This window comes from Stigmatopora nigra, chromosome 15, assembly GCF_051989575.1.
Source record: "Stigmatopora nigra isolate UIUO_SnigA chromosome 15, RoL_Snig_1.1, whole genome shotgun sequence".
In the NCBI taxonomy this organism is placed as follows: domain Eukaryota; kingdom Metazoa; phylum Chordata; class Actinopteri; order Syngnathiformes; family Syngnathidae; genus Stigmatopora; species Stigmatopora nigra.
In genome coordinates this window covers 4,370,383-4,384,408 of record NC_135522.1, presented here as the reverse complement: position 1 = coordinate 4,384,408, position 14,026 = coordinate 4,370,383, and the positions used below count along the sequence as shown (strand labels likewise).

The 14,026-nt window shown below is 39.6% G+C and overlaps 1 protein-coding gene across 2 annotated transcripts in view; it reads left to right on the top strand.

Moving 5' to 3' along the window:
• rbfox3a (RNA binding fox-1 homolog 3a) overlaps nucleotides 1-14,026 on the top strand; it is a 257,697-nt gene that overhangs the window by 152,930 nt on the left and 90,741 nt on the right. For both annotated transcript variants that reach the window (XM_077733851.1, XM_077733850.1), the window contains exon 5: nucleotides 6,846-6,955. In XM_077733851.1, the coding sequence (XP_077589977.1) occupies nucleotides 6,846-6,955 (110 nt within the window). The remainder of the gene's footprint in view (nucleotides 1-6,845; nucleotides 6,956-14,026) is intronic.

Here is a 14,026-nt window from a genome sequence, read left to right as displayed (position 1 = left end):
ACTTTGACATTTTACTTCATTTAAAAGTTAAGCATCAGACACTTGGGTCGCAATTAAGCAGAAATAATCTGCGTTGACTATCACTTAATTAAGATTTTTTTTTTTCCTTAGAATTATCGGAAATGTACTGCCTGACCTCGCAAGATATGGTAACATGTAGATATTGTTGCATGGTATATTTTAGGACTTGACATCAAGTTTTCATAGGTAGATTTTACGATTTGTACCGTCTTTCATAGTACTGTTTTAGTAGAGAACTGTATTGTCAAATTCAGTTGCTCCCAACAATGCCTTAGCCCAGGGGTAGGGAACCTATAGCTCGGGAGCCATATATGGCTCTTTTCATGGATGTATATGGCTTGGGAGCCATATATGGCTCTTTCCATGGGTGCATATGGCTCTCTACTAACCTGAGAGGTAAAATATGAGACTTTTTGTACTGTAAAAGTGGTGAAATGACAAAAAAAATCACACATTTTCATATATGTTTACTTTTCAATTCTGAGAATGGTTCTCAAGAAATAACATTATAAAATGTGAATGGTTTATGGCTCTCTCTCTGTCAAAAAAAAAAAAGGTTCCCGACCCCTGCCTTAGTCCATGGGCCCATTTCGCAAAACCACTGTTTTTGTCCTACTCTAACGTTCCTCAAAGTATCTCTCATGGAGCCTGAAGAACCAATCAGAATGCACATTTTCATCCATATGCTAATACGCTTGATTTATGTTGCGAGGCTGCAAGGCAGAAGTAAAAGAAAATAAAAATAAAGACAAAAAATAGAAGAAGAAGAAGGAGTGAAAGCGAGGGAGGGCGGGTAATAGGATGCATCCGAGTGGAGAGGAAGTCGTCGCCTCCTGAGACTATTTGGAAGCCAGCGAGGCCTCTAGAAGGCAAAATGGCTGCAGCTTGTGCATTACTCAGCCCCATAAATCTGGGCGCAGCACCCCCCTGGCCGACCCCCCCGCCCGCAGCGGCCGCCCGCCCGCCTGGTCTGCCTGCTTTGCTTTGCCTTTAATTACCTGAGCGATCCGCACTCACCAGCAGCACTTCCCTAATGGAGCATCACTCACGTTGCCAGCTGGCAGCGCCGCCCCCCGGGCGGAGCGAGACGGGACGGCTGGGGACCTCGTATGAAGGGCTGGGGGTGGCAGTGGAGCCCCCCCCCCCACTAACTCCACCCACCCCCCCAAACATTCATAACTCACTCACACCTGTAGTCATTCCTTCAATGAGGAAGGTTCTCACACAAGGCCAGATGGCATTCATCATACGACAACTGGATACTGCAATTTTTCTGATCTGTCGTTTAATTCCAGGCATTACTTGTACATACCGCTAATATTGTTTGTTTACTCTCTGGTGGATTGGAAATGCAGTCAGGTTGGAGTTTGGTAGGGTTGAAAAAAAGTAGCTTTAAAATACTCCAATGTTGGTATTATTTTTGAAGTTATGTTGCACTATGTCGTTACTTGATACTTGATGATACTTTATACTTGATACTTGATGATACTTGATGATACTTGATGATACTTTATACTTGATACTTGATGATACTTGATGATACTTGATGATACTTGATGATACTTGATGATACTTGATGATACTTGATGATACTTGATGATACTTGATGATACTTGATGATACTTGATGATACTTGATGATACTTGATGATACTTGATGATACTTGATGATACTTGATGATACTTGATGATACTTGATGATACTTGATGATACTTGATGATACTTGATGATACTTGATGATACTTGATGATACTTGATGATACTTGATGATACTTGATGATACTTGATGATACTTGATGATACTTGATGATACTTGATGATACTTGATGATACTTGATGATACTTGATGATACTTGATGATACTTGATGATACTTGATGATACTTGATGATACCTGATACTTGATACTTGATGATACTTGATGATGATACCTGATACTTGATGATACTTGATACTTGATGATACTTGATGATACTTGATGATACTTGATACTTGATGGTACTTGATACTTGATGATACTTGATACTTGAGATACCTGATGATACTTCATACTTGATATTTGATACTTGATACTCTATGATACTTGATACTTGATACTTCATACTTCATACTTCATACTTTCATGTGCTGGAATGGCCATTGTGTATTGAAACAGTGAATTTCTTTAGATCAACCTTCTCTGTAAGACGTTCGCCCGCGTGAGACAACGGGGGTGACGAGGGAGGCAATTGGCTGTCAATTGTTCAACATGTTTTCTTGTTCGCCTTCCATACAAGTAACAATACAGCGGGCGCTTTAAAATGCATGGCATCTTTTGTGAAGGAATAACAAAACAAAATGAGGAGTGTTGAGGAATGAGGAGGAGGCGGAGCGACCGGCGCTGACCTTGGAGATTATTGCTAAGCTCGACAGAAAAAAAATGCTGTATGTTTGTCAAGAGCTGTCCGTCATCAATGAGCTTTTGTGTTGGATATCGATTGATCGCTCGCTCGCTGATGGATGTGCAACAAACACACCATGCACACGTACGCACACTTTTAATGGGATGTCAAGTCTACAGTGCCGCTTTTGCTTCCTTCCTGATGAAATCTCGCCAGCCGGGGCCACGCCCCCTCGCACCCATTAGCAAACACATTTTGGGTGTGTTTCTCAACCTTAATTATTCCTCATGACATGTTTTTTTGTTGAATAATTTGCCTTCATGTACTTAAGAGCTTACATTTTCAAACAAGCACTATCTTATAATGAGTAGGGGTCAATGCAAAATTAACCAATCAAATTGATGGAAATTATCAAAATCAATCATAATGTACTTTTTTTTTAAATATTGATTTTCTTTAAAGTCTTTGAACTGCCTTCAATATAGTTGAATCTTGCTTAGGTTTGGTAGTATTGACAAATGGAGCATAGTTCTCCAATGTATTCATATTGTATTCTATCAGCATGAATTTTAGGAGTTATACCTGTAATAGTGAGTTAACTGAATTAATTGAGGAGTTCCGGTGCTCGGACGATTGGTCGCCAGTCTTTTGGTCGCCGGTCAAATGGTGGCAGAGAGTTTACTGTTGAAACCAGTTCTCAAAATTATATGTTTAATATCTAAGTACTGTTTAATATTTAAGTACTGCTTAATATCTAAGTACATTTGACCGGCGACCAAAAGACCGGCGACCAAACGTCCAGCGACTAAACATCCGGCGACCAAACGTCCGGTCACGGTAGTTCCAAGTAATGAAAATAGTTCTATCTGGTAAACCTTATCAAAGGAGTTGAGGGGATTAAATTAATTTAAAAAATGCCATTAATACATCATCATATGGAAGATAAACAGATACAAAATCTTCATTTGTGAGCGTGTTAAAAAAAAAGATCCTAAATTGTTTTATTTCCCCATTTGCATGGAATTGTTGACTACGCACCCAAAGAAGGCCACCAGCAATTAGCATATAAAACATCACAGCAGCTGATCTTTTGTTGATAAGTATAATGAGGAGATGATAACGATTAGATTATTTAGCAAGGTTTTGGCCTGACTACCCACCGGCGACATTATCACTGTGATAAGCTCACTTTTTGGTCATGTCGGCATTGTGGGCGGGCACATTCATTGCTTTGATACCATGCCTCACGGCAGTCGAACCTTTTGGAATTCTTTTATGAGTTTGTATTATTAAAAAAAAGCCACGAAAACAAAAGTTTAAAAAAAATGATTCCACTTTCCCGCACAAGTATCATTTCCTCCCTCTCTATTTTTATCCTTTCATATTGTTAGCGCTGAGAAATACACTATGTGTTCACGTTAAATCCGCCAAGCGATCCATTAAAGCGCCGTGGCGTTATTACAAAGCGAAGACCGCCGAGAGTGGGGAAATTCTCCGTTGTGTATCGCCGCCGCGCCAACGCTCGCGATGGAGAAATTGCTTCTAATCGGCCCGCGGGCTCAACGGCGACATTGCCCAACCCCTTAAAAAAAAGAAGCAACTTAGCATGATACTTTGGGATTCGGAATTTATGAATACCTTGACTTTTTTTGGACAACTTCAAGTCTGGGGAACAGTTACTTTTAGAAACATATTATTTGGTAAAAGAGGTCTCAAATGGAATAAACCTACAAAAAAAATCCCCAAATAACAGCCCCAGTTTGCCATCTTATTTTAAAAACAAAGCTTTTTAAGCTATTTTGTTCATTTCTATTGTCCTGGGTGTTTTAGTTTATTATCTTTTTTACATTTAGACTCCAAAGCTGGTTTCTATTACTACAATTTTGGTAGATATAAAAAAGTCTATAGAAGCCATTCTGGCAAATACACAGAAAGGTACTTAGATTTTAATATGCCACCATTGATCTGTTACTAGTTGGAGATATTATTTCCTTTGGTGTAAACCAATCAGAGGCCATTATTGTTTATATCGCAATGCAGTTCAACTTTGACCTATTGCACAACAACTCCTGTTCTCCAAGCGTATGAATTATTCATATTCAGTGTTGTTTTTCTCACTGCATCACCCTAAAGTACTTTCTACTTTTACCAGAAATCACTGCAAAACCTTTTCACCTAAAAGCCAAGTATAGATATCATTTTCCATTTGATTGACAGCTTGGATGTAGAGAGAGCAAGCTACTGCATTCTTGCACAACTGCAGACTTTAATCACACAATGAATAATGAATGTGCTGAACTCGTAGCTACTGTCAAGTTTGCAGACAAGAGAACCAACAGCTGAGAAAAGCTCTTAAACCTTAACCTCAACTTGAAACCCTACTTTAAAATGCTAACTGTGGATACAAACCCTTTTTTTAAAATCCTAAACGTTGTTGAAAACCAACACCCAAGCCCTAAGAACCTAACTCTTGTTTCAGATTTTAAACTTGGCTTAAAAGATGGCATTAAAAGGGGTTTAGGTTAAATACTAATTAAAGAAAAATACACTAAAGCCATTTGTAAAGCAAAAATAGCCTGGTTGTAAAACAGGCAACAATAATATTATATATATTGGTTTTATATCTGAATTTGAAAACCCCAAAGTCAACTTTTAATGGAAAATCGTAACCAAAGATTTAAATCCGCATTAGAAAACTAAGATGTAAACCCTACTTTGAAACACTGAACCCGATTGAAACCCTTTCTCCTGCTCAAAGTACGAATTTGAAACCTAAATTTAAACCACATCTCAGCTTCAAAGACACCAACTGCCTTGAAACCTTAAATTTAAACCACTACGGAACCCTAAACCTTATTTAGACTAATAATTTGAAAGCCTAACCTCCTAAAACAGCATATTTTGAAAACCAAAGCACATTCTTGAAGGCAAACTCAATACGGCTATGAAATATTCTGATGCAATCCTCATTTAAAATCCTGAAAGCCTACTTTTGCATGTTGCACAATTTGTATATTTTCCTCATTCTCACCGTTTTTCTCTTGGCAGGCGTCTGTCTCCTTACCAGTAGGGGGCACCGGGTCCTGTTTTATTTTTTATTTTTCTTATACGCGCGTCTGGGTTGTGCTCGTCTGGCCCATTAATAACAGGCACGCTCCGTCCGGCCTGCTCCGCCTCCTCCTCGGCTGCTCTGCCCGGAGCAGTGCTGACATTTTAATGGTGGCTTTCTCTCTAACTCTCTTTCAGTTTTTTTTCTTCTTCTTTGTAAATAATGTATGCGTTGCTTGTTGGCTCCTCCCCCCTCTGTGTGCTTTTTGTGCACAAATTACAACACCTTGTCTCAACTCCTGCACTGCTCACTACATCATATGAGTGCCTCCCTCTGCCCTCTGAGTCTTTGCGAGTGCATGGATGTGAATGCGCATAAAAAAATAACTGTGTCTGTGACTTGGGGTGTGTATATTTGGGTTCCCACAAATGGTCATTTTGATAGTCAAAAAATAGCCGATTATTCTTGCGATGAGCGGACTTATCAGCGTGTCCTAAAATATACGTAATATACTTTTCTTTGGGCTTTTTTTGTGCTGGAAACGTGCAAAAACTGGATTGAGAAATGTTTGATTTATAGTTTTAGGGAACTATGTACATGTGTATAGGTGGTCCAGTGGTCAGCCTCATCGTTTTGGGGTTTGAGGGGTCGATATCAAGTTGGTTCTTTCTGTGAGGAGTTTGCATGTTACCCCTGGGCTACTGTGGGTTTTCTCTGGTACTCCGGTTCCCTCATACATCCCTTACACACGTTACACTGGTTGAAAACTCTGAATGACCCCTAACTATGGTAGTAGTGTGAATGGTTGTCAGTCTACTTGTAACCTATGGGTAGCAAAAGAAGGTTTTTCCAAAAATGTATTAATTGCCAGATTAATCAGTCTGCTTTGTATGAAGACTACAAATCTCAAAGAATATTAACTGAGATTGTTCTTGGGATAGATACCTTCTTAATCTAGATCAATACATGCATTGGTTAAGTATTAATACATTAAATTAAATTGAATGTTCACAAGAATACTCTGTTTAAATGTCTGAAACATTTCAGCTTCAAAATGGATGCAAACTTTACAATTGCTTGATATATTTCAATTCCTTTACTGTACTTGAACTGAACTACCGTATTTTCACGACTCTAAGACACACTTAAAAGTCTTAAATTTTCTCCAAAATAGACAGGGAGGGCGCCTTATAATTCAGTGTGCTTTTATATAAGGAAAAAAAATAAATGTCATTCATTGACAGTTCGCCTTTTAATGTGGTGCGCATTATAGTCGGGAAAATACAGTAATATTGCATTGTATAATATTTTTAATGCTGTATCGTATCAAAATATGAACTTGCCAATGTAGTGACATTGACAATTTTGTGTTTTTTTTTTTTTTTGTGTGTCCAGGTAACGCGTTGTGCAAGTCGGGAAGCATCGGCGTTTTCGGGAACGTGGTGTACAGCGGACTGCTCAACGAGCATCTGTGGCATCTGGGAGTGCCACTCTTCACGAGATTGGTAAGTCACCCTTACTTTTTGCAATGGTTCTTTTTTTGGGGGGGCGAAAGACTACTTTGTGTTTTGGAAGTTCACGTCACGCTTTCACGGTAGGTGGGATTCCATAATTGCTGGCATTTAAATGTTGCTTAGCATTGTAAAAGATGACAAGGTTCTAATTAAGAAGTGGAAGATATAACGCTCGGGTGGCAGAGAAGGTTCCGGATCAGGATGGCTTCCAGAGCTGTTAATTGCGCTCCCTCCTCTCTCTTTTCTCTCACTAGTTTGCCTCAATGTTTACGATTGATTTGAACGTTTACGAGGCGGGAATTAGCACTGATTGGTGCGCCGGGGTCGCAGCTAATTGGGTTACGTTAAACAGATCATTCCCATGATTGCATAAATGTCCGACGGGAAGCTCTAGTTTGATGACAACTTCATGTCAGAGACTGATGATATCTTCGAGGCGTATACGTAGGCAGAAACGGGACGTTTTACGTATATTAGAAGGTTATTTATTCCTAAAAGTTGGTCGATCCTGGAACTTGTATCAGGTAGAAGAAATCTAGTGTTTTTTTTGTCGTGTTTTTTGAGGGAATTTGCTTAAAAATTAATAATTTTTGCATTGGATTGTTGGAGAATGCAACAACTACCAAAATGGTGGCATGTTGTGATTGAATATTTTTGGAGTGTTCATGTAGTTTTGTAGTGTTTGTAGTGTATTTTGTCAAATTTCATGGTTGAATGATTGTCATACATTTTAGAAACATGCAGTATGTAGTTCAAATCAAATAGCCAATGACATGAGAGCTTGGCGATTCCCCAGTAACTTGACAGCACTTTATACCCCCTTTTATAAACCAACAAAAACAAAAAAAACAAACATTTTACTTCCATTTTCATCTCTTCTTTACTCATTGATGCTTTGAAAATGATGAACATTTACTTTGACTCTCAAATTATGCAAATTCAACTCTAACTCTCTCCCCTAAGCCAACTCTTGTCTAAAATAACATCTCGAGACGGTCATTCACTGCCAATGACAATAATTCCCATAAATACTATCGACAATCCATCTGGATGAGAAAAAAACGGCATCAATCGACTGGTCGCATCAAATTAGATTGGATGTCCATTCGTGTCAATGACACTGAATCATTTACTGATCCCTAAAACCCAAACTTTACTCAATTTTTAACCAATTACCCCAACTTTTTGAGCCCCTTGTACTTATCTCAGCCTTTTTACCCCAAAAAACAGAACATACTCTCTTTAAATAAAGACAAAATTAGATCAAATGCCCATCACTGTCTATGACATTAAAACTTGATCATTTACTGATCCCTAAAACCCAAACTTTACTCAATTTTTAACCAATTTCCCCAACTTTTTGTACTTATCTCAGCCTTTTTACCCCAAAAAAACACAACATACTCTCTTTAAATAAAGACAAAATTAGATCAAATGCCCATCACTGTCTATGACATTAAAACTTGATCATTTACTGATCCCTAAAACCCAAACTTTACTAAATTTTTAACCAATTACCCCAACTTTTTGAGCCCCTTGTACTTATCTCCGCCTTTTTACCCCCAAAAAACAGAACACACTCTCTTTTAATAAAGACAAATCCAAGTCCTGCCCATCCAACTCTCACGAGAAAAGGTAGTACTCACCTTTGATGCACTGTGAAGTTACTCGGCAAAGCGCAAGACAAGCCAGATCCCCTTAAAAGCCCCCGCCGCGACCAGGCTGAGTCCTCATGTTAGTGCGGCCCTGCGGCGATATCGCGGCTCCCGCCCGGCCCCCCCTAATTACGGTGCAACCCCGCCGCGTCGGTACCCGAGAGGGGTACGTGCTGGCTCCTCAGATCGCCCAGATGTAAACCTTGCATTATTAACTGCTCATCTGCGTTCGTGCAAGAAGGAAACACACACACGACATTTAGCGGTGTAGCCATACGCAACATTTATGCATAAATCCCCCCTAAAAAATCAGCAGATGGACGATTTGCTGCATATAGCTTTGTGATATGCTTACTAACGACATTTAATCGTGTCTTGCGGGCCCGTTGTGTAAAAAAAAAAAGAGTATGTTGTATTTTTACTGTAGTTTACATGCAAGACACTTGGATGGATTTTTTTTTTTTTTTTTTGCTAACATTTAACGGTCTTTATAGTTTATAGCCAGGCTGACGATTGCTAGCTTGAATGGTAATATGGCTTGTCCCAATGGAGCTGTGTCAGGGTTTTTTCTCGAGTTGAATTCTGAGATAGAAGTGGTTTCATTGTGTGTACTACTGTGAACATTGTGTTTAGTAATGTTGGTATTCTGGAATAATTGATTAGAAGCAATTTGGAGTAGGACTGTCATAAATTAGGAGTCTGCACTATTAAGATCTTTTTGGAATACTGAATTTAGGACCTTGATTTTTTTCTACATGGTAGATATGTATGTTTAAAATATTCATTTGCAACTTCTTTAGAACTTTGAGATCTAGCTAATGACTTCACGAATATGACCTATAAGTGTACTGAATAGTTCCTGTACAAAGAGTCTAAATATTGTCAGCAATTAGGGGCTATTTTGTTCTAAACTCCCATTGGAGTATGTTTCAAAAAGCACTTTTCAAAAATGTTCCACCTTTGACATTGCTCTTTACACTACTAATATCAGGAATGACTTTAATCTGCAGAGGATACTACCAGAAATGTGTTTTTTTGTCTCCTAAACCTATATAGGTGATAAAAGTGTAAGAGCCGTACCCAAAAAAGTTCCTAAGCTTAAAGTCAAAAGTGCCAGTCGGGAAATTTCATTGTGACAGAAGCAAGAGAAGTCATAATTATAAGTTAGACCAGGGGTAGGAAACCTATGGCTCGGGAGCCATATACGACTCTTTTGATGGGTACATATGGCTCTCCACTAACCTGTGAGGTAAACTATGGAAACTACTGATGATAAAGCGCAGGAATAGGAGCAGTATTATAGTATTATGGCATTGATACTACCCCCAGCACCTTTATAAACATGTTTTTTCCATTACACTTTTTTGCATAGATTTTCTCATTGATACTCATTGATTAGCAACAACATAACAATGTTGTCAAAAGAATTCAGAGACTTTTTATACTTTAAAAGTGGTAAAGTGACCAAAAAATGGCACACATTTTCATGTATGTTGACTTTTAAATTCGGAGCATAGCTCTCAAGGATTAACATTTAAAAAATATGAATTGTTTATGGACCTTTCCATCAAAAAGGTCCCTGACCCCTAGACAGTACAGTCACAAGGCCGCAGAACAACAAAAGCAAAATCACAAAGTAGAAAGCAAATCAAAGTCAATGCGATCATTAATAATCACTAAATCAAATCATTACAACAGAAAAGCAGCAAAAAAATACGAAACGATGACTAGTAAACGAAGCTACCCCCATTGTGGTAAAAACCAAGGGGGTAAAAAAAAAAAAAAAAAAAGAAAGATCTGACGTGGGTCCCCCTACGGAATAGTCAGACATTTTAGTCAGGAAGAGTTCACTTCCTGCTTGAAAGCTTTATCTTCATAATGGATGCACAGCTCTCAGGGGGAAGTCGAGACCAAACTAGCAAGTCCAAATGCTCTCCCTTTCCAACATGAAATCGGAATTCCTTTTTTTTATGGGAGATTCCCGGATCTTCCAGGATTAGACGACGTTTCCCCCCCCTTTTTTTTTCCTCCTTCCTAATCCCACCGCAGCAGCAAGTGTCCTCGGTGTCGACATCTTGTCGTGTTTTCGTTTTTTTTTTCTCTCTTTTCTTTTCTCCCTCTTCAAAATCCACCCTTTGGCGGCCTCACTTATTTATGAGTGCGACTTGAAATAGACTTCAGTGTTTGATAAAAGCGCCAACCTTAATCTGGCGTGCCCGAGAAGTGCATTTCATTTTTATTTCCCATCAGAGATTGATGGCGAAGCCACGACGCCTCTTCCCACTCGCTGATTGCTCATGTAAATCCAAGCTGGACTCGAACCAGAATGTGTGTGTGTGTGTGTGTGTTTTTTGTGCGGATGAAATGGGAAAGCCGCATTGTGACGCGTTATAAGAAGGAGAGTTATGTCATCCCGCTTGCCGTTTCCTTTTGTGGGATTGTTGTGGCATTGCATATCCTGGTAAACCCCGGGATCTTGAATGTTAGCTTTGATTTTCACATTGATGGGAACCGCTGAGCTCATCGATGTAGACCTTGTGGCTTGCTGTTGAATTGATTTCTTTTTGGAGACGTCATTTTGGAGCAGAATGGCTCAGGTTTTAAAGGGGCAAAAACAGCGGTGGCCGCACTTAAGTGCTTAAGGGATGTATAGGAGTTCCCAGGAGTTTCGGGTGTAGGGTGAAGTGCAAATGATTTATCAAAATGATCAAAATAATATATGAATCTTACCAAATTACAATGCAAAATGTGTTTATTGTTAACTAATCCAATCAAAAATAATAAAAGCTGTGTACCTTTTTACCAAAGCCATTTTTTTTGCATTAGTTCTTGTATTTACATTTTTTATTCTTAATATTGTTACACTAATTGAACTAAAAGTAATACATTTTTAACTAAAGATAAATAATTCTATTTAACAAAGATAATGAAATCATATTGGAAACACTGTACTACGTTTTTAAAACCAAGTACTTTGTTAACATTTAAAAAAGAGCTTTAACTTATTTTGTGTATTATGTCATTTTTTTTAAATAATATATTTTAAGTGTAACTTTTTACCTTTTTTGCATTAGTTCTTGTATTTATAATTTTTACTCTTAATCTCGATACTCTAAATGCACTAATATAATTGCATTTTAACTAAAAATAAATAATTCTATTTACAAAGATAATTAAAACATATTGGAAAACACTGCATTACATTATTATTGTATTATTGTAATTATTACATTAGTACTGTTTAAAACCAAGTACTTTGTTAACACTTTATAAAGAGATTTAACTTTTTTTGTGTATTATGCCATTTTTTTAAATAATACATTTTAATTAGTCATCTTTTGGTGCGATTTTAATTTTTCAAAACTCCTACTAAACTAGTCTTCCCTCCCCAAACAACCAATCAAGCCATCCCCCTCCTTTTCCCAACACTTTGCTTCAACCACAGAAATTAGCGCGGCACTGGCATCACATTCCCTTCCCAAGGCAGCCAAACGTTGTTGGGGCGTCCTCCCGGGATAAAATGAGCTCATCCCGCAGGAGGCCTCTGATTGGAGGACGAGGGTAAAAAAAAAAAAAAAACGAGTGCGGGATGGGGAGGATGGCGCGGAAAGCACCGGAGCTCGCCGCGGGGTTAATGCTCCGTCGCCCCCGCCCCCCTTCGCAGTAGTGTATTGATGATACGTTTGTAGAATCGCTGAGGCAGGCGTATTGTTACAGCCGAGAGGAAGAGGAGCACCCCCCCCACCCCTTCCTAAGCATTCCTCGGCAGATGGAAAAGACGCTGGTATTCTGGCGTACCCAAACACTTTGTCGGGTTCTGATTGTGGCGACCGGGTGGGGCCCTGCAGCGTTCTTTTTTTTCCTCGCTGTCTTCTTTCCTTCAACTTAATCCTCCAACATCAACATATACCTCCCCCCCGTCGAGTACCCCTCACCCACCCGTCCCTTAAACACACCGTTCTCAATCTTTGCCGGGACGTTAAATTTCACAGCGCCGTCTCCCGGCTCGTCGGGCACCCTCGGCGGTGGCGGCGGCGGCGAAGGAGAAGGAGCGCTCACAGGCAGCTGTCAGGCGGCTGCTCCGGTTGAGCCTCAATAAGAGACGGCCCAGGGGGGGGGTAGTAGCGGCATGGGGTGCGTTAGCTAGCGGTGGTGGGGTGTCAAAAGAAAAAAAAGGCTTCTTCTCAGAAGAAGAAGAAGATGCCAGTGAGGAGGGGGGCTTAAAAAGTAAAGAAGCAGTGAGAGAGACAGTGGGAGAAGAGTAAGAAGGTGCTAGTGGTGGTGGTAGTGGGAGGAGGAGGAGGAGGAGGAGGAGGAGGGGGGGGTAGCTGGAGTCAAGCCCCCCCGAGCCGGGGAGAGGGAGCGCTCCCTCAGCGAATCAGCGCCAGTCAAAAACCAAGCGCCGCACCGGCCGCACCGACCGGTCCTTTTTTCGTTTGGCCCTCGGTTCGCCTGCGTTCCAACGTCCTGCCCCGACATCATGATGTACTTTTGGGTGAGTGACGTGGCCGAGCATTCATGGTGAAAACTTTCCCGGCATGCAGTTTGCGTGTGTGACGGCCCGACATGTCGGTGGCGGGTAGTTATTGATTGTTGGTTATTTTGTAGTTGAGGAAAAAGTCACGTGGTGATGAGGGGTGGAATACACATTTTGGGAAATTGTTAATTTGTTCTCAAGTGGTTGAAATAGTTGTTTTGTGGTATAATTGAGGTGAGATTATTCCTGACTGCGGCACTTGTCGTTTACGGTGACCCCGAAGGGAGGGCGATGGCGGCATTTTTTTGGGAGACGGAGATTTAAAGTGATGAAATTTCTTGTCTCAGAGTTTAGTGGTGGACTTTCCCAATAGACTTTCCCCTAATTTACTATCAAGACTTTTCTACAGTTTAAGCAAAATGTATTTTTGCCGCAATACTCCTCCTTTTTGGATTTGATTGATAGTCTTTTACCTAAACGGAAAACTTTCTCTGTACCTTTTTTAAAGTTACATTATTTGCTTTTTACTGCATTGGCAAGATTTGTAATAGTGTAATTTTGGTTATTACTATGTTTTGATGCTGTATCAATATAATATGGTCTACATAGGGAGTAGTTTTAGGCCGCTACTAAAATATACAATGTTTAATTTAGCCTGGAAGCAACCATTTTTTCATTATTGGCAATGTTGCAAAAATTAAGGATCTTTACCAATCTGTGTATTTATTCTTTCTAAGGTTTTGCATCTTGGCAATTAAGGTTAAATTTAGGATGTTGCTTTCATATTAGCTTGTGGAGGTCAATAATTACCCATTGGCTATACACCCTACTCTTCATTTGGATCCAAACAAGAAGATCCTCCACCCGTGGTAACATTTGTAGCTTTCTGCACTGTAAGGTTTTTCTACCAGCAATATTTTGGAAACCACT